Source organism: Trypanosoma brucei, chromosome 10, assembly GCF_000210295.1.
Source record: "Trypanosoma brucei gambiense DAL972 chromosome 10, complete sequence".
Taxonomy (NCBI): Eukaryota; Euglenozoa; class Kinetoplastea; order Trypanosomatida; family Trypanosomatidae; genus Trypanosoma; species Trypanosoma brucei.
Window position 1 is genome coordinate 253,600 of NC_026743.1, and position 22,875 is coordinate 276,474.

Sequence of the window (22,875 nt, forward strand, 5' to 3'; positions counted from 1 at the left end):
GGAAGTTCTGGAAGGGAAGAAAATTAGGCAAGGAGCCGCTTATTGTTTCCCTGAACTGGCACATAGGAAATGCATGAGGGCGTTGACGCAAGGTACTAGTTCCTGTTCATCGATCCCTTAATACCTTATCTTCGTGCTTACCGTTTCTTTGGTCTTCCGTGTGGAAGTGCTTGTGTTTGACGTTTGGTTCCGTTCCGAAGAACATAAGCTTTTTGTTGTTGCCACTACTCGTGCTCTTTTTGGCCAACACGTTTGCTGTTTCTTATTTGTTTACCTTCAAATTTATTAACACGTCTCTTGGGTATACCCTACACAGAAGGGTTTTCGTACCAACGTGCGTGCCGTAAACGTGCTTAGGTCACAATTTCAGCATTTGGCTACATAGAGAGGAGGTCGTTTCTAGAATGCTTTTTGCCCAGCGCAAAAGGAGGCAGAGAATAGCTGGGAAAATTGGTCACGATGACAGCGAATATGAGATCGATCATCATCACAATATAGGAATTCTGCCCCAAGGTCAGCCCCGCAACACCCCACGGGCGTACAATGGGGGTCCACCGGCCACTCCTCGTCGGCAACCGCATTATGTCGAGCAGCAACAACAGCAACCGTGGCAGCAGCAGCAACCAAGCGCCCTAATGGAGCGATTCGATGTTAATTTTACACCACTACAAGTGAATGGCAACGCTCTGGGTAATAACTATCGTGGTGGTTTAGTTTCGAACTTCGGCCAAGCTCTTCCTCCGCTTCCCCCTCCTCCTGTGCAGCCTGCGGCGGCGTGGGCGCCTCTTCCACCAGTGGTTAACAAAAACCCATTGTGGTTCAAACCTATGTTGGGGGCGTGCGCGCCTGTTAGCCACCCACTGATCGCACCCGGTGTCAACGCGTGTTATCACCAGTCCCCGCCGCAATACTTGTACAATTGCGCCCCCGCCGCACCCAACAACTTACCACCACTGCAACTCCCCCCAGTAAATGCAGGGACACCACGCGCCGAGACGCCGCTCCCGTATATTAACAACCCTATTGGGCGCTCATGCAGTCGTGGTGACTTCCATCGTCCGCGGTCTGCGGCTGTTGGAACATTACCTAATCTCAACGCTTTTGAGGATTCTGCGGAAGCTAAGCGCGCGGCTCGTCAACGGGCCATTGAGTTTCAACAGGAAAACGCACGACTATGTGAGGAACGCAGGCGCCAGCAGCAGTTGGAGCGGCAGTTGCAAATGGAGGAAGAGAGACGGAGGGAGGACGCCGCTCGTGCGGAGCGACTACGTCTCGGTCAAAAGGAGCAGTCAGAGATGGAGCGGGAGCATTCTGAGGCGGCAGGCCGGGTGAAAAAAGGTCGCGGTGGGGGGCGGTCGAATTGGACAAGTGACGAACAGCTGCGTGAAGACCTAATGAGACAAATCAACGATAAAAAGCAACGTCAAGAGGACGAGAGGAGGGCGGCAGAATTAGAAATGCAGAAAGAGAAGGAAAACAATAAAAACAGTGTGTATAGTAACTTTTATAGTGACAACGGAACGGACCATTTACGAGGGGGGCGCGGTGGGTCACCTGAACCCCTGGAACATACTGCCCCAGGCGCTGAACCCTTGGGCAATGGCGCGGCCGCCGGAAGTGACCCAGTCACTAATATGGCCATACCCGCGGGGCAACTTCCAGGTGGGAACCCACATACCCTGCCTCAATCGTATCTTCCCTTTGCCCCGCATCCACTTGGTACCCCGAGGCCCTTCCCTGCGTTTCAGTTGGACCCTATACTTCCGCTTCAGCGACCAGGTGTAGTAGCGGGGATGGCTAGTGCGGCGTCGGTGCCAGCTGCGGGCAATGACTACATTACCCCGCATCTGCCGCCGTTTCCTTCCATTGAAATATCAACACCGCGCGACCGCGCGCCCACCCGCGAAGCAGAGCGTGTAGAGTCTCACTTACGTGATATGATTAACGAACATGAAAGCATCACGCGCATGTTAGAATCCGAGGTTCCCACCAAACCGAGTGAGATTCCGTTGTATCGCCCGCAACCAATTGCACACACGAAAGTTTCTTTCATTTCTCCCACTGTTGACAATTTGCGGTGGAACCCGTGCGGGGCGCCGCCAGCAGCAGCGGGGACGGGGACGGGAACGGCTAGCGCCCCGGCTTTTGCAATGGGTTACGCCGCAGCATGCGGAGGTGGCAGCGACGAGCTCTCCGCTGAACCCTCAACATTTGTTGGAGCACAACTCGCCGGTAACAATGCATAGGACAGTTGACGCTGGAGGTTTGTTTGTGGGTGTCCTAAGGTTCTATATATATATATATATAGATAGAACTGATGCAACAACCGATATCATATAGAAGGTGTAATCTTTGTTCCTAGGTGCGTGTTGATGCTTCATCCTCTGTTTTTGTGCTCATCATTCTTTGGGAAATTTCTTGCGACCAACCCCGTTTTTCTTACTGTTGGTATTTCCCTCCTTCAAGTATTAATATTATTATTACTAAATTTCTCTTTTTTAGCATGTAACGTAATACAGTAAAAGAGTGATGGGCATATACGGTTCCTGTGCGGCGCTGCACGATATGTCATTTCTTTTTGTTATCATTTACAACTCATTACGATTATGAAGGAGTAGAGTAATGATATGCCGATGCGGTGGTAGCAGTTGTTTACGCGGCGCTTATTCAGTTTTCATTTTTCTTATGTTTCTCGTAGAGTAGAAGGCTAACGGAAGGAATGCAAGGAGGGGAAGGGGGGAGATGCAAATCAAGTCGACAGATGAAATAGTAAACCTAATCTATTTTTTTTTTCTAAGCTCTGAAGAAACCATCTGTCCGAAGAGAGTAGATAGGACAGGTACACATGTTCATTCATATTCACGACTATATGCGAAGAGACAAATATATATTATATACATAACATATATACGCGTGTGTATGTGTGCGGGAAAGTTTATACCGTTTCTTACAGCGGAACATGGCAATCTCGCACCAACACACATTTTAAACCAGTACTATGATCGTCATTTTCTTTACGCCTTTTATATTAAGCAAGGGGAAGGTGTGATTTATTTGGTTAGCGTAATAGATTGAAAGGGATGCTGAAGCTCCTGCGAACACTCGGGTAGGAGGGTGTACCACCGTGTCTGTCCTTCTTCCTGTTTCTCTCCTCTCCCTATTTATGATTGCTGCCTAATCTGACCATTACAGTGCCACTTTTTTGATGTTGCGTCGAGTCCGCAGGCGCAAAAATTTTTTCTTTCCCCCTTTTGAAAAAAAAAAATGAATGTTCTTCTCATGCGTGTACGTGTTTGTTTTCCTACTTTTTTGTTGTGGTTATTGATTCTTCCTCTTTGGTACTTCTGTTTCGGTCACTACCCTCATTACCATTATATTTACTTCTGTTGTTAGCGTTCCTACCACGATTTATGTTGCTGACGATGTGCTTACGTGACTTCGCTTTGCCTCTTCACTCGCAGGTCTGTCCGTGTCTCCATCGCTCTCCAAACCGTAGCATTTTCTCACCTTTTTGTTCTTTTTCCAACTTTCTTGAGTTTGCGTGAATTCACGCCTTTGCCGCTGCGGATGGATGATACATCTGCAGCCATTTGCGTAGTGGACACAGTATATATATATATATATACACGACTCCCCTCCTAGGGAAAACCAATGAAAAAGAAAAAAAACATATTGAGCACCTGTTCTGCTTTTTATCAACCGTTGCTGCTGTCGTTGCTTTCCCCTGGATTCCTGAGCAGCATTCGTGACATAACCTAAAGTGCGAAGTTCGGCTCGCAAATCCATTTTTTTTATTACTTTGGAGGTGCAAGGAAATAAAGGAAGGGAAAGCTCATCAAATTTGCCCTCAGTTGTCTGTCCGCTCGAAGTTTCGCTGAAGCAAAGTCACGCATTATCTTTGCTTCGGTAGTTTTGTGGAGTCCTGAAGCATCTCAACTCCCGTTTGTCTCAATAACTGTTTACTTTGTGTGTTGCTTTTGGACTGCGGTTGCTACGTAGGGTTTTAAAGAGAGAAGTGTGAGGGAGCAACGGCGCAAAAAGTAGTACTAAAGGCCCACTTTCATCGTGGTTGTGACGGCTCGCTGTGAGGTCTTTAGGTAGCGAGAAAACAGCAAGAGGGGGAAGTGTAAGAAAAAATACAGCAAGAAAAGGATTTACTTCCATCTATCGTTACTTATTAGCTTTAAAAGGTGGAACCGTTTGGTGCGTCAAAGTCATACGGGGACCAACGACCTGTGGAAACGAAGAAGAAAAGGAGGCTGCAATCAAAGTGTATCGTTGCTATCAGTTGCTTTTTTGTTGTTCTAGTACCGCTGCATCCACTCACGTTTCACGGCCTTGCATCGCCAGGAGCGGGGGAGAGGGAGCCATTAAATACCCAGTGAGTCGAGCCCACAAGCACATCCTGAGTTTGTAACTCCTGAGGGAGAGTCGAGAGGCTTCATATTATGGCAATCGAGTACCCAGACAACGGATATATTTATGTTTGTTTGCGCGTCCGCTCCGTCCCGACGCTATCGGAACTGGAACTGAGTTGCAGCAGCAGGAAATGCGGCGCAGGCAGGATGAGCCCCAGGCATTGACCCCCGCGAAGCACCACACGGGCATCGCAGCGCATTTGCGTTTCTACACTTGAGAATATTGTTGCCTTGCACGACCCAAAATCGCTGGACGATGCTGCGTGCGCGGTGCGTGATGCGCAGCATGTCGTTCAACTTCTTGTGGGCCGTTCACTGCGCACCGTGGGTAAACACTCCAAGCGTCGACCGTTAATGTCCACTGCAACGGCAAACTACTTCGAGTTTGACAACTGTCTTGCGTCGATGGACGCAGACTCCATGTTGCAAATGCCGATTGTTCGAAACAGCGACTTCATTCGCCCACCGGAATACGGATCGCAGGAGGATGTCTACCTTTCCACTGCCGTGCACGCTGTATCGGCAGCTGTGGAAGGCATCAACTCTTGTGTGTTTGCGTACGGCCAAACAGGCAGTGGTAAGACTTACACCCTTTTTGGAGATGCTGCCTATATTCAGCGGGACCCCGGTGTTGTCCCACGCACCATGGATGACTTGTTTATGCGACTCGAGGCCATAAAGCGTAACTATGAAGAAAACACGGAGACGGATTATTCGTTCCGCGTACAACTGTCCTTCGAGATCTACCAGAACGAGGCGTTTTGTCTCTTCTCCCGCAAGGGCCCGCTTCGTGTGACGTTCGTGCGAGACAGTAGCGGCAGAGAGGCGTTGGTTATACATGAACTACAAAGGCATTTTGTTACGGCGGCAGATAAGGCGATGCCGCTGGTGGAGTTGGGCTTTGGCAGGCGACAGACAGGGGAAACGGGAATGAATGCACACAGCAGCCGTAGCCATACTATACTTCAGTTGCACGTCACTCAATGGCGTACAGATAAGGTGACGAGGGAGACTGTGGAACTCGACGCACTGCTCAACATTGTTGACTTGGCGGGAAGTGAGCGACAGAAGACTGCGAAAACCGACGGGAAGAGTCGTGATGAAGGAATTGAGATCAACCAGTCCCTTACCACCCTCTCGCGTGTCATCAACGAAATTTCTCAAGGCTCTAAGTACGTGAACTATCGCGACTCGCTCCTCACGATGGTTCTGAGGGACTACCTGGGTGGAAACAGTAAAACCTTCATGATTGCCACAATATCCCCCGTTGCTTTCTGTTACCAGGAATCGTGTGCCACTATGCAGTATGCCAAGGGCGTGCGCAAGATACGCAATAGGCCAGTTGTGAGCACAACCTTTCAAACTCGTAATAGTCTACTGGAGCTAAACGCGGCGCTGAAGCAGGAGAATGAAAAGCTGCGACAGCACGTTGAGAACCTCCTAAAAGTTGCTGGAAGCGGCCATTCCATTGATGGTCTTCTGTCTGAGAGTGATGCAAGGGACAGCGACAGTGGTGAGATTACCATTTGTGGGACTATTCCGCACAAAACATTGCGCTGCGGCGCTCCGATAAAGCGGTACGGTACTGTGAGTGAGGCTGTTTTTTCCACAGCTGATCACTGTGCTGTGCCACTAGTTGTCACGGTTCACAGGAAATATAAAAACTCCACGGGTATAGGTGTGGCAAATGTGGAGGGTAGCAGGATCGGTATCTCTTCACTGACAAGGAACGTTGTGCAGTTTCACCTTTCAGATCTCTTGAGCGGCGCTGAAGGTAGTGGACAACTTGTGGCGAGGCCAAAGATACCTCAACTGAAATGTTTGGAGACTAGCCATGGATTAGTGGAGTTTGAGAGGATGCCAAGTAACTCGTGTGAACGGCGCTACTGGGTTCGGTATGTCCCTCCCTGTAAAGAAGGCGATGAGGCTGTTCTTCACAAAAAAGTCGTTTGCCATATGAACGGCATTAAACACAGTGATGGTGACCAATGGAGCTTGACGCATGGTGATGTGTTTTGTGTTTACATTGACAGTGTTGGGGATGACTCTGAGAAGAGTTTCGTGACTTTCCATTACGTGGACGCTAACTGTCTTGCACGCCATGGTCGATATATGGAAAGTAACGACATGCCGGAGGACATTGCATCGCAGTTGGCGCCTGTTTCCGCACCGGGTTCCGCGGAGGAACAACTTTCGCAGCTGAAGCACAACAGAACAAATCTCCTTGAGGTGCTGCGGTGGCAAGCACAAAGCGTTGACTACCAGTGCCAGCTCATGGGTGTGCCGCTGTTGCGGCAGGGATCTGAAACGGTGAAGGAGAAAAGTGATGGTGGTAGCGATAGGCATAGCTGCTACACACCTAACAGCCGAGGTTTTGACGCTTATTATGACAACGAAACTTCACCTTTACCCCGTCCTATGCTGCCATACGGGGACCACATTCATACTCACATGCACTCTGTCAAACCTATGGATATGAGTACCGCAGCACATGCCTTCCAGCGTACCTCTAACTGGAAGTGCTGTAGTGTCGGCGCTGGTGCATTGGCAGAGAGTCAAAGGGATTGCTTGCGGGAGAGTGAAGTGTGTAGCTGGAGGTTTGCGAAGCGTAGCGTCGAATTCGGGGCAGTGGCGCGGTGTCTTGCTGAACTGGAGCGCAGTTCGTCCCTGTCGCAGCCTGTAACGGCAAATGTAGTAAACTCTCCGCCGATGGAATCAGGAATTATGGAGGATGGGAAGGACATCAAATTCATCGGTTGCGGCGATGAAGCTGTGGTAAGGGTTGAGAAAGGAACTGCCACTATTGTCCACATGCCATATCAAGAGGGGGGAGATGAATTTGACGGTGGAGAGCGAAAAGTAAAGGGGCTGCGAGAATCGAAGATATCGACACCCAGTGGTGCAGCTAATCCTTTGCGGAATGGGCCACACCCGCGTGAGGGTGCACGAACGAGCCCGCTCCCCGGAACAAGGATGTCTCTCGTGGGCGATTTTTGCTCCGAGTTAAATGCGGACACAGTAGTGGGCTACTCGGCGAATGCCAATATTTTTCATTTAACATCCGATGGTGTACGTGAGCGTGAGCTGTGGGTGCGCATCCGCTCACTCGAACGCTCTGTCGAAGATTTACGTGGACAGAAAAGCGTGCTGGAGAGTAAGTTGCGCATTGCTCAGGATGCGAACACGGAACTTGAACTCAGTGAAGCGCAGCTAAAGGACGAGTTGTCGCAGCTGACGAAGGAGTTCCTCGACTCCGCGGCGGATCACAGCAAACTGAAAGGGGAAATAAGTAATTTGGGAGCGATCCTACACAGCATGGAGGGGGCACTCATGGAGGTGAGTGTGGTGAGTGAGTTTGAGATGAATGAGCAATTCCCCGTAATGGCGGAAAAGATTCTGATGCTTCGTGCTTTAACTCGCATGTGGAAGCGGCGGGCGATGGGGTCCGTCGCCCGTGGGACCTTCACAAGTGGGAGCAGAAGCAGCACCGACGTTAGTTTGACGAGCGGTGAGGGGCGGACAAGGGGTGTTGTGCAGGCTTCACGGGATGATCTCCACTTGGAACTCAGTGACACTCGGGCGCAGCAGTTTCTGAAGGAACATGTCCCCGACTTCCCTGCTAACACAAGCGTTGTTGAATACTCTGAGAAGGAAACTGCAGCAGAATCAGTGTTTGTAGTAGGGACCGTACTGGTTCGTTTGGAGAGAGAGAAAAACCAGCTTGTCACCGATGTCAACCGTGAGAGAGATGAAGGTGAACATTACAAGGGTCTTGTTTTCCGCGTTCAAGGTGATGTGAATGACTTGAAGATGAATGCAAAGAAGCGGGAGAGCCCCACTACCGAGAAAATGGCGGAACGAATGGCTGTTTCCAGTGTGAGAAGCAGGCAGCTAGTTGAGGCAGGAAGGAAGCGTGATGCATCAGACATGAACCTGTGGACTACTGACCAGGCCGACTCCAACATAAGGAAGAAATCACTTGACAACAAGGTGACACTTCTCCAGGAACAACGGATGTTGCTCAAGCAACAGCAGCGGGAATACGACAGGCGCGCTGCCTCCCTTGCTTGTAAAGTTGAGGAATTGCGTTACACATTGAGTTGCCTCCGAGAAAAGGTACAAGATAACGGCCCCAATGGCTTCAAAGATGCCAACGACTTGTATCAGCGTGTTGAAGAACTCATTAATGAGGCGATGAGCGGTTTTGGTGGCCAGGGTTGCCACTCCACCTCTCCGCCAGACTTCAAGTTTACTGGGGAAATGATCACACTTGTTCTCATGGGGTTACGCATTCTGCTGGATCGTTTAAAGGTGGAACTCTATGTTTTGAATCGTCAAAGCCTACATCGATTCGCTTTAATTGTACCTGCTGTGCATCTTCGCCCTGAAACTCAATTCCGTTATTACATGCACAAGCTGCGTGGGACGATCAGCGGAATTGCTCGGAAGCCCCAATGCGTTGGTGCGGATTGGACGGTGACTGAGGCTGACATCCTTTCGGGCCTCGTCAGCCACCGGCGCCGCCAAGCAGGGGATGCATTGTATGGATTACTCATTTGGTACGACCACTGGGACGTTGCAGCCAAGACGGATCATATCTGTTATGTGGAACTGATTCGTAATAGAGATCATGTCATGCAAATTGCCCGACTGGTACGGCAGGAAAGTCTCGTCAACACGAACGCCACATCGTGTCAGAACTTGCTACCGGATGAGAGACGAGCCTCAACCCTCGGTAAGGAAATCCCCAGAAGCGGCAAGAACATTGGTGCCACGGACATCACGGTGACGGCGAGTAGAAACATTCTTGGAAAACTCTCTGCTCGCGTAAAGAACAGCACGTTGGGTAACGCGATGACTAAGTGGAAAAAGTGTCCACCGGGGTCAACTTCCTTTCGAGGCACGTCTGCATCCAGTACACTGCACTCACCATCCCAAGAAAGTGGACTAACGTTTCTGAGCTTGGCTCCAAATACCGCCTTCACGCCACTTGACTTCCCCTCCAGAGAGCCCATGAGGTTGAGCAAGTCGGGGCACCTTCAAAAACAGAGTCAGTCAAATTCCGCTTCTGAGAAACCGTCAGGCTCCACCGTCGAGAAGTTTGGCAGGCGGTCTAGGATAATAGTGGTACCCGTTTCGGAGGCTGACATTACCGTTGCTGCCAGCACGGGACTGCCACGTCGCAGCCGCACCTTCAATTACGCTCGAAACTTGAGCACTGCATACTTTTCGGAGAGGGAGCTGCAGCCCCGTGCTTTGACGAAGGCGCGCACCCGATTCAGTCGATCAAAAACTTTCGCTGCGCTTGGTAACATGGCCCATGGCAAACCATGTCACCTGTCAAACATGGCGTCGAAGTCTTCCAGTGTATGTGAGGGGCGGAATGGAAAGAGCATGAGTTCCTGTAGTTTTTTGCCGGTGTAGGGGGAAAAGACGGAAATTGTTTCATAATTAGGCTGATAGTCTTTTCCCTTTTGCTTTTATTTTTTTGAGTTATTTGTTTTTTATTAAATTTAATCTCAATTTGTCTAGTATATATATATATTACTTTGTTATTCTTTTTTCTTTAGTTCTATTCCTCGCTTTGCTTTTCCGTGGAACTGCACATATCGTCCCTCGCTGGTTTTCCACTGGAAAATCCAAGAGGAAGACGTTACAGCGGTTGCGGGTGCCTGCCGCACATTTCGTTCTACAGCGAGTAGTGACATCTGTGATCTAGTCACTTTTTACGTCACGAAAAAAAACTGACGTTTGAGTGCATGATATTTGCAGTGACTACCGGGAAAAGTGTATAGCGGCAGGTGAATTTAAAAAAAAAGGCGTGGATGTGTGTTAAGCGACATGCGGACCTTTGCGCAAGCTCAACTCTACGGCTGTCATTGTTTTGTTACTATCACTCTCGGTAAAAAAAAAAATTTAAGTGTTTAGGTTAATGTGTGTATGTGTTTGGGGAGCGGGGTTAGGAGAGGTCAATTGCTTCTCTGTTTGATCCTGGCATGACACACTGCTTCAAGTGTGTCGTTGCCCTTTCTCGCCTTTTTGTGGGGGTAAATAAATTTTATTCCTTTTTTTTCCCTCTAAAATGTTGTTATTGTGGGGAGAAATATTTTTTGTGAGTTTGTCCCTCCCTGTTTCTTTATCATTCCGACTGCGATGTCCCGCGTTGCATCGTCTTGTTTTGACTTTTCTCACCTTTCTGGGATGCATTCGACCTTTTTTTTTTCTACTGGATATTCCTCTATTGTATTAATAATGCCATTAAAGGTTCACTTTCCCTATCCCACGAGGAAAGGAAGGGAAAAAAGTGTGTGTGGGGGGGAGGGAGGGGAAAATCTTGAGATGGAAGTAACAATGCGTGGAGGAGCGAACCGAGTACACCTATCGAGCGAAGCGCTTTGGCAACTGTTACTTTCCTCCATATTTCTACTTCATAAGGTACTGCAGTAGTGTGTAGTTAAGGGTTGTAATGGTGTTATCGTTTTTTATTGCATTTTTAGATGTCACGCACGTGTGAAGGGGAAAACGAAAGGGGATGCATGGGTTGCTCTAGTTTATTCTTTTGATCAGTTCCATTTCTATATTTGTTCGCTTGTTTTCCTTATTATTATTTTTAAAAGCTCACTTCAGTTATTTTTGTGTGCTTTCCTTGTGAGCCACATATCTTCATGCCACTGCACAATCCTGTGATAACTGTCGACCTTTTGCCCACCTGCCAAGTACTGTACTTGCCACTTTTTATGCTTCTTTCTTTCCTCAAAAAAAATTTACCTCTTGGTACTGATAGTCAAAGCGTTGAGAGCTTGAGCCTCCCGTACTTTCCTCTCGTCAGAGAACCAGTTGGTCACGCTCACGTGGCCGCTACATACGACTGCGCGAATACTGAGCTGAGAAAGGATTCGTCCAAATCAGCCACTAAACAGCAGAAGATAAGAGGGAGGGGAAGACTGAGACATGAAGATCAAGTCGCACGACCAAATCACCTTCCCCGAAGATGTCACCGTCTCCGTAAAAGACCGCATCGTAACGGTGAAGGGGAAGCGTGGCACGCTCACAAAGGACTTGCGTCATCTGCAGCTTGACTTCCGCGTGAACAAGAAGCTCCGTACCTTCACCGCAGTTCGTTGGTTTGGTAACAAGATCAATAACTCAACCATCAACACCGCTCTCTCGCACGTGCGCAACATGATCACGGGTGTTACAAAAGGCTTCCGCTTCAAAGTGCGCTTCGCATACGCTCACTTTCCCATTTCCGTGACGGTGGAAAACCAATTGGTGGAGATCCGTAACTTCCTTGGGGAGAAGCGTGTCCGCCGACAAGTGGTGGCAGACGATGTGAAGGTCTATCGTACAGATGCTGCACTTGTCAAGGATGAACTCGTGCTTGAGGGGAATGACTTGGAACAGGTGTCTCGTGAGGCTGCTGTGATGCATCAGCTCTGCCTAGTGAAGAAGAAGGATATCCGTAAGTTCTTGGACGGCATCTACGTGCAGACAAAGACCAACATCGAAGTTGATGAGTAGAGTTTGTCTCCTCTACTCTTTGGTTGTTGCTTTCTTGATGTCTGACGTCTTCAAGAGATGTGGTCTCTGTGTTGGTCCGTGCTATTGCTGCATTAGGGGTATGAGTTCGTTGGTGGGAGTTTAATGTGCATCATGCTTTGCCAATTAGCACGGTAACAGTTTTATTTCTTTTCGTCATTTCTTCTTTTTACCTCTTTTTTTCTGAAATTCATTTCTGCCCCGGTGGAGGAGTGAGGAACAAAAAGTGGTTTATATACACCAAACCGTGTAGCCATGCCACGGGCAGTTTCAGTTCCCCCTTGAAATGATTATGTGCTTGCTTTCCTTGTTCCTCTCACACATGTGTCTACCTCTGTTCTCCTCTCTCTTTTTTTTTTTTGACTTTTTTCTTCTTAAACCTTTTTTCCAAACGCAAAAACTCACCTCTGCAGACGGGGAAACAATCTCTCGCAGAGGGACACCATGACGAAGACCAACGGACAGCACGCAGCTCGTAAGCTCGTCCGCCTGCGCCGTAAGAACCGCTGGGCAGACAAGGGTTGGAAGAAGTCCCACACATTTGTGGCACAGAAGGCCAACCCATTCGGTGGTTCATCGCATGCCAAGGGCATCGTGTTGGAGAAGATTGGCGTTGGAGCGAAACAACCCAACTCTGCCATTCGTAAGTGCGTTCGTGTGCAGCTGATCAAGAATGACAAGAAGATCATCGCTTTCGTTCCCAATGATGGTTGCCTGCACTTTATCGAGGAGAATGACGAGGTGCTGGTCTCTGGTTTCGGTCGTTCCGGTCACGCTGTTGGTGATATTCCCGGGGTGCGATTTAAGATCGTGAAGGTCTCCAGTGTCGGGTTGTACGCTTTGTACCGTCAGAAGAAGGAGAAGCCACGTAACTAGGGAAGTGCATCAATGGAATAACCCTGCAGGAAACTGTTTGGACGGTTCACTATTCAACCACGGTGGTGTAGTGAAGAAGTTCTTGATGTCCTCCAGGGGTTTCATTTTTTGTTTTGTTTCCCTTGCGTAACTTTTTTTTTTCGTTGATTTCGTCATTTAAGCTTGAATTTTCTTTTTTAATTCTTTACACTGCTTGATTGCAGCGTTGGTCAGCTGTCTTTCGCCACTTCCTTGTCCTGGTACCACACCGGGCCCGGTAGTGATGGGGTGGTCGCAAGGGATTTGTGGGCCCTGAGAAGTCCACGTGCTACCGTTCAGTAACGTACTGTATCTCCTTCCCGTTCGCCACTCATTCGCTTGCTGAAGGAAAAGTAGGACACCATGACGAAGACCAACGGACAGCACGCAGCTCGTAAGCTCGTCCGCCTGCGCCGTAAGAACCGCTGGGCAGACAAGGGTTGGAAGAAGTCCCACACATTTGTGGCACAGAAGGCCAACCCATTCGGTGGTTCATCGCATGCCAAGGGCATCGTGTTGGAGAAGATTGGCGTTGGAGCGAAACAACCCAACTCTGCCATTCGTAAGTGCGTTCGTGTGCAGCTGATCAAGAATGACAAGAAGATCATCGCTTTCGTTCCCAATGATGGTTGCCTGCACTTTATCGAGGAGAATGACGAGGTGCTGGTCTCTGGTTTCGGTCGTTCCGGTCACGCTGTTGGTGATATTCCCGGGGTGCGATTTAAGATCGTGAAGGTCTCCAGTGTCGGGTTGTACGCTTTGTACCGTCAGAAGAAGGAGAAGCCACGTAACTAGGGAAGTGCATCAATGGAATACCCATGCAGGAAACTGTGCGGGTGGTGTCGTGGATTTCTTATTTTTCCCCACTTTTTTTTTTGCATGTCTTTTATTCTACTTTCATACCCAGGAACCTCTCTCCGTATGCGTCAGCCCACACGCGACTCTGTGTTGAGGGGCTGTCGTTGCGGTGCTCGTGATGAGGATCTGCAGCCAGTTTCTTCTCTTGGGATTGAATGCGGGGAAGGTATTCCAATGATGTTTGTTACTTTTCATTATTTTACGCTACTGTGTCCTCTGTCTCTATCTCTTCTTCGTTTTTGATCTTCTTGTGTGTTCGTAGCCCGTTTTTGCAGAGTCGTGTTCATTTACTAGTTGGGGTGCCTTTTCCCTTTTGTGTTTTTTTTTTTGAAAGGTTTCTTGTCGGTTGATACGGTTGCGGCTGTGCAGTGGGAAAGGGGGGGATTGACCACATTGTCGTTTGCCTCCTCAGGGTGCATTATCGGTTTAGGAGTGGCACCCTTTATTCAGGATTACCACAATTCCGAGCGGACGGCTACCGTGAAATAAGTGCGGGTACGTCCCCCTATTTTTTTTTTTTCGTGGTTTATCTTGAGGCGTTGTGGCCGCATATTTGTCCTTGTTTGTAATTTGCTGCGACAATATTTCACACTGAAGACTAACATCTGCGTAAGTCTGTGGGGTGGGGAATCAGAAAGGAGCAGTAGGGAGCTTGTTCGGTATAACAAGCAGAGAGAGTCTCAATAATTGGATAGAATGGGGAGTCGTTACGAGCGGCTTCAGAAGATTGGCGAGGGATCGTACGGTGTGGTGTTCAGAGCCCGTGATGTTACAACTGGGACTATCGTTGCGGTCAAGCGCATTCGCCTAGAAAAGGAGGAGGAAGGTGTTCCATGCACCGCTATTCGGGAGATCTCCATCCTGAAGGAGCTTCGTCACGAGAACATCGTGAGGTTGTTGGACGTTTGCCATAGCGAGAAACGACTCACGCTTGTGTTTGAGTGCATGGAGATGGATCTCAAGAAATACATGGACCACGTGGGCGGTGACTTGGACGCGGGCACCATCCAAGAGTTTATGCGCAGCCTTCTTAGCGGAGTCCGTTTTTGCCATGAAAGGAATGTGCTGCACCGTGATTTGAAACCACCTAACCTTTTAATATCGCGCGAAAAGGAGCTCAAACTGGCTGACTTTGGGCTGGGGCGCGCATTTGGTATTCCTGTTAAAAAGTTCACTCAGGAGGTGGTGACGTTGTGGTATCGCTCACCAGACGTGTTGTTAGGCTCCACGCAGTACGGCACACCTGTTGATATTTGGTCGGTTGGGTGCATCTTTGCTGAGATGGCCATTGGCGCTCCTCTCTTCACGGGGAAGAATGATGCGGATCAACTGCTACGAATATTTCAGTTCCTCGGTACTCCAAATAGACAAGTGTGGCCATCCATGGACACATATCCCAACTCTTCCAACATGCTGAGCAGACCGGAGTTTCAGCAAACCCTTGCAGCGACCTGTGAAGAGCAGTTTCAAACGAATCCCGCCTATGCGAAACTTGGCCCGCAGGGGATTGATCTTCTTCGTTGGCTACTGAGGTATGAGCCAAGTGAACGATTAACCGCAGCTCAGGCATTGGAGCACCCATACTTTTCTGTCGAGTTCTAAAGGTGACCGACGGGTGAGTTGCCGACATATAGGTGTTTGTATTTGTATGTTCTTATGAGCGAGGGCTTTGGTGCTACTTAAGGGAATCTTTTATTGCTTCCCACAGAATGGTGATTTGCCACGCGTGTGCTATCTATATGTAAATATATGTATGGGTGTGGGGTGTTGGTGATATGGTTGAGTCCGTATGGAGGAGGCGGAATACGCGGGTGCTACAGATAGTGAATGGAGAGATATGTCGAGGGTTGGCTGACGCAGTGGTTCTCTTTTTTTTTTTCTTCTAATTTATCTTTTTTTTTGCCACAGCACCCCCCTCCGAAAAAAGAAAAGAAGAGAGGGGTGTGCAGGTGTGCTTGCAGACGTTTTTGAATGCTTCTACCCTTTGGAGGTGAGGCAGAAGAGTGGTGTCAAGTTGTGTACATAGACATTCGATGTTTTCTCCTTGACTTGTTTCTTTTTTTGTTTTTTCTGTTTCACAGAACAGAGCAATCCAATTTAATTTCGCCCATCCCGGGTGAGGGGAGTGTACTGGACAATGCATTTTGTTTTGATGCCCTGGTATGTGGAGATTTGTTTAAGCGTATTGGCTATAGCAGTCCCTCGGTTTTAGTGTCTTATGCGAAAAAAAAAAAGTCAGGTGCTGTGCTTGTGAAATGAATAGGGAAATGCATGCATATATTTGTTTCGCGGAGGTGCGGTGTGAAGATAAAGTCACTTATTTGTGCCATTGGCACGGGCAATAGCGTTGTTCCCCCTTTAATACTTCCCTGGTGTTTCTCGTTTCCTCTTCTTTACTTTTTTTTTTGTTTGGCGCATGCGCGCGTGTATATGAAGATTATACAACTAAAAGGGAAATATTTGAAGGGAAACGAGAATAATTAGGATTTGTAAGTGCATACGTCGATACAGGCTAACGATAAAAAGAAAACAAAAAAGAAGACCCCCAAAATGTCTACCAAGAAGGCAAATGAAAACAAGAAAGACACAAACACACAAACTGATGTGCGTCTAAGTAACATCACCTCTGCCAAAGCTGTGGCGGATTGTATTCGCACTTCTCTCGGCCCTCGAGGCATGGATAAGATGATTATTGAACCTCGCGGTGAGGTAATCATCAGTAACGATGGTGCGACGATCCTTTCCAAACTGCAGGTAACTCACCCGTGTGCCAAGATGTTGGTGGAACTTTCCAAAGCACAGGATGTGGAGGCGGGAGACGGGACTACAAGTGTTGTAGTGCTCTGTGGCGCTCTGCTACGTGCTGTGGAGGAACTGCTGTTGAAGGGAATTCATCCGACGCAGATATCCGAGTGTTTCAACGAATGTGCTAAATTAGCTGAACAGGTGTTGGAAGGGATGAGCGTGAAAATTGACATCAACGACAGGGAGACGCTCATTAGGGCCGCCATCACGTCGCTAAACTCAAAAATCATTTCGCAGAATAGCGATTTGATAGCCCCAATGGCTGTGGATGCGGTGAGGCAAATAATGAGGGATAACGGCGACGTGGATTTGCGAGATGTGCGCATCGTGACGGCCCTCGGAGGGACAATCGACGAGTCGGTAATGCTTTCGAACGGTATGGTGTTCAAGCAGAAGGCGTCCCACGTCGCCGGTGGTCCAGTGCGCATTGCAAACGCCACAATAGCCCTTATTCAGTTTCAGCTTTCGCCACCCAAGACGGACATGGAGAGTACTGTTACTATCACCGACTACAACCAGATGGATCGGGCGTTAAAGGAGGAACGAAAGTACCTTCTGAACCTTTGCAAACAGATTAAGGATGCAGGTGTAAATGTGCTGCTGGTGCAAAAATCCGTTCTTCGTGACGCTGTGACCGTGCAGAGTCTCGACTTCCTCGCCAAGATGAAGATCATGGTGGTAAAGGACGTTGAGCGCAGCGACATCGACTTTATTACCAAAACGATCGGGTGCCTCCCTGTGGCGAACATAGAGAACTTGAAGCCGGAGAAATTTGGCCATGCAGATCTTGTGGTAGAGGAAAACACCCCGAGCGGAAAGATTATCCGAATCACGGGGGTGCAGCCTCCGTCGGAGAAGATTAACCTGCAGCTCTTTGGAAAAACTGTTACTTTTTTCTTACGCGGAAGCAATAACCTTATGCTGGAGGAGGCTGAGCGTGCGCTACATGATTCGCTTTGTGTGATCCGTTCCATCGTGAAGAAGCGCGCCATTGTAGCTGGTGGTGCCGCTGGCGAAACTGAGGTGTGCCTTCAACTCAGCAAATACGCACGGGAGCGCGCTCAGGGTATGCAAACCTTTTGCATGCGTGCCTTCGCAGATGCTTTCGAGGTTGTCCCATACACACTAGCCGAAAATGCCGGCCTTCAGCCTATTTCTATCGTAACGGAGCTCCGCAATGCGCATGCCAGTGGAAACAAAAACGCTGGTGTTAACGTACGAAAAGGTTGTGTGACAGATATGGTGGAGGAGAATGTCGTGCAGCCGCTACTGGTGTCGACGTCGGCTGTCAGGCTCGCTGCGGAATGTGTGATGATGATCCTCAAGATCGACGACATCATCATGACACGGGCGTAAAAGGAGACGGAGAGAGGAGATAGATAAAGTGGTGAGTGCATTGGTGGAAAGGAACCGTGAGACGAGAGCGGAGAAGCGGGACAACATACGTGATATGATGCCGGTGGGAAATTCAAATTCTCATCGATGTCAATGAACACTTTGTTGGCATGTGTACGCGGGTGCAACAAGCCTCTCGAGCAGCTCATAAGATCGGCCTGTAGGACAGTGTTGCCGCAACGAGAGAATGTGAAATATTTGTGTTTGCACATTTATTATATGCACGTGCAACGTTTTCATCCCTAGATGAGAGCTGAATTTAGTGAATTGTTGGTTGAAGGCACTAATTCCTTCTCGTCAGCGCTGGCCACGGGGCGGCGCACCTCTCGTTTTTATTGGTTTTTTTGTCCTTGCACTTCCCGGCGCTTTTACGTGTGGAGTCCTATCCCCTACTGGCGACGTGGAGGAGATTTATTTATAACGCTCTCTCAGAACTTGTGGGAAGTTAGGGTATTAAAAAAGAAAAAAAGAGAAAAAAAAATAAAGGAATCATCTATCTCTTTGTTTACCACAACGGTTTGTGAGGGTGCTTCACGAGAACATATCAAAAGTGCATGAGACACACGTATCCGAACTGACGAGAAGGAGTGCAATCACAATTGGATGTGACGATCTTTTTTTTTTCTTTCACTTCCCTCTGGTCTTTTTCAATATCCTTGTCATCTTGCATTTGTGCGAGTGTATTGTTATTGTATCGCCTCGCTTGCGTTTTTTTTTTCAAGTCGCGACGGCATAACTCATCGGTCCCCGTATTTATATTACATTTTTTCGTTCACTGTGAGCACCGGCGATTACACCGTGAAAATGACACGACTCCGCGTGTGCTGTTTCAGGCGATGAACCACGCAACATAACAAGAGGAAAATGAAGGGCATGAAAGAATAGAATGGGGAGGAAAGGAGCACCTCACAGCAGCTTTTCCAAACCCCACGGTGAATGATTAAACCCATGCGCATACGGACAAGTGAATATATATTTATATATATATATGTTTGTGTTTGCTGTTTTGGCTACGAACAGAGTAACGCGAAGTGTGATAAAGAGAAAATCAAAAGACACGTGCAGTGCGGGGGGGGAGGGAGAGAAAACAGCAACACAAAAGGGGGAAAGTAACAAGAAGCGGAACAGGAGGAAGGAGAAACCAGAAGACACGTCACACAAGAAGAGAAAAAACAAAGAAGAGAATAAAGGAAATGAAAATTAACAATAAAGAGGTTGTAACAGCTACAGTGAAATTAACAACACGACACCAACAACAAACCGGAGAGGAATAAGAGAGGGGCTGTTCACATGAGCAACTGAACTTCTCACCCATTTATCTCACTACCTTACTCTTGGCGTTACAACATAACCACCGCGGACTATCTTCAAACTGTATTTAACTCAAAAAAAAAAAAGATGCAAAGAGTATTTTATTTTTAAATAAATAATAATCAGAATAAAAAAGATATACATACACCTAGATACAGTAGCAAGAGACGTCAGATTACATATGCGGCTCATTTCGTATCCGGTAATGCTATCGTTACTGGCTGCTTGCATCCTGGTCGTAGTTTTAGCAAATACTGTCTATCGTAGTTTATCTCTAGCGCTTCGCACGACGGGCTCTGGTTGGGAGCCTTGTGACCCCGGCGTTGATCAATGGAGCGGATATTTTGATATTCCTGGAGAGCAGAGTGACAAACATTACTTCTACTGGGCATTTGGACCACGTGATGGCAATCCCAATGCCCCAGTGCTCCTGTGGATGACAGGTGGTCCTGGATGTAGTTCCATGTTTGCGCTACTTGCAGAGAATGGACCTTGCCTCATGAACGAAACGACTGGTGACATATACAACAATACGTACTCGTGGAACAACCACGCGTATGTAATATATATCGATCAACCTGCCGGTGTGGGCTTTTCGTATGCGGATAAAGCGGATTATGATAAGAATGAAGCGGAGGTATCGGAGGACATGTACAACTTTCTACAGGCCTTCTTTGGTGAGCACGAGGACCTGCGTGAAAACGACTTCTTTGTTGTTGGGGAAAGCTACGGTGGCCACTTTGCTCCGGCTACAGCTTACCGCATTAACCAAGGCAATAAAAAGGGTGAAGGCATATACATTCCTCTTGCAGGATTGGCTGTAGGAAACGGTTTAACAGATCCGTATACACAATATGCGTCATATCCCAGACTTGCATGGGACTGGTGCAAGGAAGTTCTTGGAAGTCCGTGTGTATCCCGCGAGACATATGACTCCATGAACAGTATGGTGCCCGCTTGCCAGAAAGTGATCAACGCGTGCAACGCTGGCGCTTCATCATCGCAGTATTTGTGTAAGTTGTCTCGTGTGACATGCGATCCTGTGACTAATCTTTTCACATTGACAAAAATAAGTACTTATGATATCCGAAGAAAATGCAACGCAACACTTTGCTACAAATTTGATGCCATACCCGCTTTTATGAACCGTGAGAATGTTCAGAAGTCACTTGGTGTCCGCCCTACTGTTTGGAAATCTTGCGTTTTTGATGCTAACAAAATGTTCAACATTGACTGGTCTAAGAACTTTAACTACACAATTAGTGGACTCCTCGAAGATGGAGTTCGAGTAATGATTTATGCCGGTGATATGGACTTTATCTGCAACTGGATTGGAAATAAGGAGTGGACACTTGCACTTCAGTGGTCTGGAAGTGAAGAGTTTGTGAAGGCCCCTGATACCCCATTCTCATCTATTGATGGTAGTGCTGCGGGTCTTGTACGTAGCGTATCATCAAACACATCGTCAATGCACTTCAGTTTTGTGCAGGTGTACCGTGCGGGTCACATGGTGCCGATGGATCAACCTGCTGCGGCATCCACTATAATTGAGAAATTCATGAGGAACGAACCACTCTCGTAACCGGAGTCCGTTCGAATTTATGTGTATTGCATTGAATTGATTCCTTTACTGCTTTTAAAAAGCCCTGACTTATGACGGTATGTGGCTGCGAGTGTTTTTTATTCTTTTAAAGACTTTAAATATTTTGCTGTTTCTCAATGCTTTGCTTCCGACATGCTTTGTACGGATGTTTTTTTGGACCTTGTGTCTCTTGGATGCCCTTACCGGTTCTGGACTTTATGTTTTACATTGTGTCTTTACTGCCGTATAGACTTGCTCTGCACTTCTATGAAGTGGCATATTTGCGGGTCCAATGCCTGTGTTACAATTGAATGCATATGCCACTGCACAATAGAGGGGGAATGTTCTACTTTCTGGTACCTCACTTCTGCTGCTGCCAGAAATGATGAGTTTCTCAATTTCAATGGCCGCATTAACGTAGCTCGCTGGCGTTTAATGTTTCTCCTCCTCCTCAAATAATAGATAATTCCTTGTTTGGTCAGCATACTGCAACTTCGTGACTATGTTGGGTGCTCTCTCATGGTTTCCAAATTCGGCATTCCGTTGCCTCCCGTTCCTCTCCGATTGTGATTTGTTTCTTTCGATCATCTGTGTAGAAGTAAGTTCCCATACAAATAATGCTGTGCCACACGTCGCTTTTTCTTATCTCGTTGCTACTCTTATTGCAGAGTGCAAGCGCCCTTCAGGCTATCCGCCGTCCGACGCTTCGCACGACGGGCTCTGGTTGGGAGCCTTGTGACCCCGGCGTTAATCAATGGAGCGGATATTTTGATATTCCTGGAGAGCAGAGTGACAAACATTACTTCTACTGGGCATTTGGACCACGTGATGGCAATCCCAATGCCCCAGTGCTCCTGTGGATGACAGGTGGTCCTGGATGTAGTTCCATGTTTGCGCTACTTGCAGAGAATGGACCTTGCCTTATGAACGAAACGACTGGTGACATATACAACAATACGTACTCGTGGAACAACCACGCGTATGTAATATATATCGATCAACCTGCCGGTGTGGGCTTTTCGTATGCGGATAAAGCGGATTATGATAAGAATGAAGCGGAGGTATCGGAGGACATGTACAACTTTCTACAGGCCTTCTTTGGTGAGCACGAGGACCTGCGTGAAAACGACTTCTTTGTTGTTGGGGAAAGCTACGGTGGCCACTTTGCTCCGGCTACAGCTTACCGCATTAACCAAGGCAATAAAAAGGGTGAAGGCATATACATTCCTCTTGCAGGATTGGCTGTAGGAAACGGTTTAACAGATCCGTATACACAATATGCGTCATATCCCAGACTTGCATGGGACTGGTGCAAGGAAGTTCTCGGCTATTCATGTATATCCCGCGAGACATATGACTCCATGAACAGTATGGTGCCCGCTTGTCAGAGTAATATTTCTGCTTGTGACGCTGATAATTCATCATCCGCGGATTCTTACTGTGAGATGGCTGGTGCTGCTTGTAGCGGCTTTGTATCTGATTTTTTGCTTACAGGTATAAACGTTTATGATATCCGCAAAACATGTGATGGGCCATTATGTTACAACACAACGGGAGTTGACAACTTTATGAACCGTGAGGATGTTCAGAGGTCTCTGGGTGTAGATCCAATGACTTGGCAAGCTTGTAACATGGAGGTGAACGAAATGTTTGACATTGACTGGTTTAAGAACTTTAACTACACAATTAGTGGACTCCTCGAAGATGGAGTTCGAGTAATGATTTATGCCGGTGATATGGACTTTATCTGCAACTGGATTGGAAATAAGGAGTGGACACTTGCACTTCAGTGGTCTGGAAGTGAAGAGTTTGTGAAGGCCCCTGATACCCCATTCTCATCTATTGATGGTAGTGCTGCGGGTCTTGTACGTAGCGTATCATCAAACACATCGTCAATGCACTTCAGTTTTGTGCAGGTGTACCGTGCGGGTCACATGGTGCCGATGGATCAACCTGCTGCGGCATCCACTATAATTGAGAAATTCATGAGGAACGAACCACTCTCGTAACCGGAGTCCGTTCGAATTTATGTGTATTGCATTGAATTGATTCCTTTACTGCTTTTAAAAAGCC

The 22,875-nt window shown here is 47.9% G+C and overlaps 13 protein-coding genes across 13 annotated transcripts; 12 read left to right on the forward strand and 1 right to left on the reverse strand.

Moving 5' to 3' along the window:
- Positions 1-404: 404 nt before the first annotated feature.
- Positions 405-2,246, forward strand: TbgDal_X1260 (hypothetical protein, conserved; the record flags this gene model as incomplete). The annotated part of the gene is made up of 1 exon (XM_011779009.1): positions 405-2,246. One exon carries the CDS (start codon positions 405-407, stop codon positions 2,244-2,246), a length of 1,842 nt encoding a protein of 613 aa, XP_011777311.1.
- A 496-nt stretch (positions 2,247-2,742) lies between these two features.
- TbgDal_X1270 (hypothetical protein, unlikely) lies at positions 2,743-3,075 on the forward strand (the record flags this gene model as incomplete). Its single annotated transcript, XM_011779010.1, has 1 exon — positions 2,743-3,075. The coding sequence occupies one exon, from the start codon at positions 2,743-2,745 to the stop codon at positions 3,073-3,075; it is 333 nt and encodes a 110-aa protein (XP_011777312.1).
- Positions 3,076-3,408: 333 nt separating this feature from the next.
- Positions 3,409-3,786, reverse strand: TbgDal_X1280 (hypothetical protein, unlikely; the record flags this gene model as incomplete). The annotated part of the gene is made up of 1 exon (XM_011779011.1): positions 3,409-3,786. One exon carries the CDS (start codon positions 3,784-3,786, stop codon positions 3,409-3,411), a length of 378 nt encoding a protein of 125 aa, XP_011777313.1.
- A 986-nt stretch (positions 3,787-4,772) lies between these two features.
- TbgDal_X1290 (kinesin, putative) lies at positions 4,773-9,842 on the forward strand (the record flags this gene model as incomplete). Its single annotated transcript, XM_011779012.1, has 1 exon — positions 4,773-9,842. The coding sequence occupies one exon, from the start codon at positions 4,773-4,775 to the stop codon at positions 9,840-9,842; it is 5,070 nt and encodes a 1,689-aa protein (XP_011777314.1).
- A 1,527-nt stretch (positions 9,843-11,369) lies between these two features.
- On the forward strand, positions 11,370-11,939 carry TbgDal_X1300 (60S ribosomal protein L9, putative; the record flags this gene model as incomplete). Its single annotated transcript, XM_011779013.1, has 1 exon — positions 11,370-11,939. One exon carries the CDS (start codon positions 11,370-11,372, stop codon positions 11,937-11,939), a length of 570 nt encoding a protein of 189 aa, XP_011777315.1.
- A 462-nt stretch (positions 11,940-12,401) lies between these two features.
- TbgDal_X1310 (hypothetical protein, unlikely) lies at positions 12,402-12,833 on the forward strand (the record flags this gene model as incomplete). Its single annotated transcript, XM_011779014.1, has 1 exon — positions 12,402-12,833. One exon carries the CDS (start codon positions 12,402-12,404, stop codon positions 12,831-12,833), a length of 432 nt encoding a protein of 143 aa, XP_011777316.1.
- A 381-nt stretch (positions 12,834-13,214) lies between these two features.
- Positions 13,215-13,646, forward strand: TbgDal_X1320 (hypothetical protein, unlikely; the record flags this gene model as incomplete). The annotated part of the gene is made up of 1 exon (XM_011779015.1): positions 13,215-13,646. The coding sequence occupies one exon, from the start codon at positions 13,215-13,217 to the stop codon at positions 13,644-13,646; it is 432 nt and encodes a 143-aa protein (XP_011777317.1).
- A 759-nt stretch (positions 13,647-14,405) lies between these two features.
- On the forward strand, positions 14,406-15,311 carry TbgDal_X1330 (cdc2-like protein kinase, putative; the record flags this gene model as incomplete). The annotated part of the gene is made up of 1 exon (XM_011779016.1): positions 14,406-15,311. One exon carries the CDS (start codon positions 14,406-14,408, stop codon positions 15,309-15,311), a length of 906 nt encoding a protein of 301 aa, XP_011777318.1.
- Positions 15,312-16,259: 948 nt separating this feature from the next.
- Positions 16,260-17,870, forward strand: TbgDal_X1340 (T-complex protein 1, delta subunit, putative; the record flags this gene model as incomplete). Its single annotated transcript, XM_011779017.1, has 1 exon — positions 16,260-17,870. The coding sequence occupies one exon, from the start codon at positions 16,260-16,262 to the stop codon at positions 17,868-17,870; it is 1,611 nt and encodes a 536-aa protein (XP_011777319.1).
- A 285-nt stretch (positions 17,871-18,155) lies between these two features.
- TbgDal_X1350 (hypothetical protein, unlikely) lies at positions 18,156-18,467 on the forward strand (the record flags this gene model as incomplete). The annotated part of the gene is made up of 1 exon (XM_011779018.1): positions 18,156-18,467. The coding sequence occupies one exon, from the start codon at positions 18,156-18,158 to the stop codon at positions 18,465-18,467; it is 312 nt and encodes a 103-aa protein (XP_011777320.1).
- Positions 18,468-19,401: 934 nt separating this feature from the next.
- TbgDal_X1360 (serine carboxypeptidase III precursor, putative) lies at positions 19,402-20,802 on the forward strand (the record flags this gene model as incomplete). Its single annotated transcript, XM_011779019.1, has 1 exon — positions 19,402-20,802. The coding sequence occupies one exon, from the start codon at positions 19,402-19,404 to the stop codon at positions 20,800-20,802; it is 1,401 nt and encodes a 466-aa protein (XP_011777321.1).
- A 153-nt stretch (positions 20,803-20,955) lies between these two features.
- Positions 20,956-21,261, forward strand: TbgDal_X1370 (hypothetical protein, unlikely; the record flags this gene model as incomplete). The annotated part of the gene is made up of 1 exon (XM_011779020.1): positions 20,956-21,261. One exon carries the CDS (start codon positions 20,956-20,958, stop codon positions 21,259-21,261), a length of 306 nt encoding a protein of 101 aa, XP_011777322.1.
- Positions 21,262-21,419: 158 nt separating this feature from the next.
- Positions 21,420-22,811, forward strand: TbgDal_X1380 (serine carboxypeptidase III precursor, putative; the record flags this gene model as incomplete). The annotated part of the gene is made up of 1 exon (XM_011779021.1): positions 21,420-22,811. The coding sequence occupies one exon, from the start codon at positions 21,420-21,422 to the stop codon at positions 22,809-22,811; it is 1,392 nt and encodes a 463-aa protein (XP_011777323.1).
- Between the last annotated feature and the right edge of the window lie 64 nt (positions 22,812-22,875).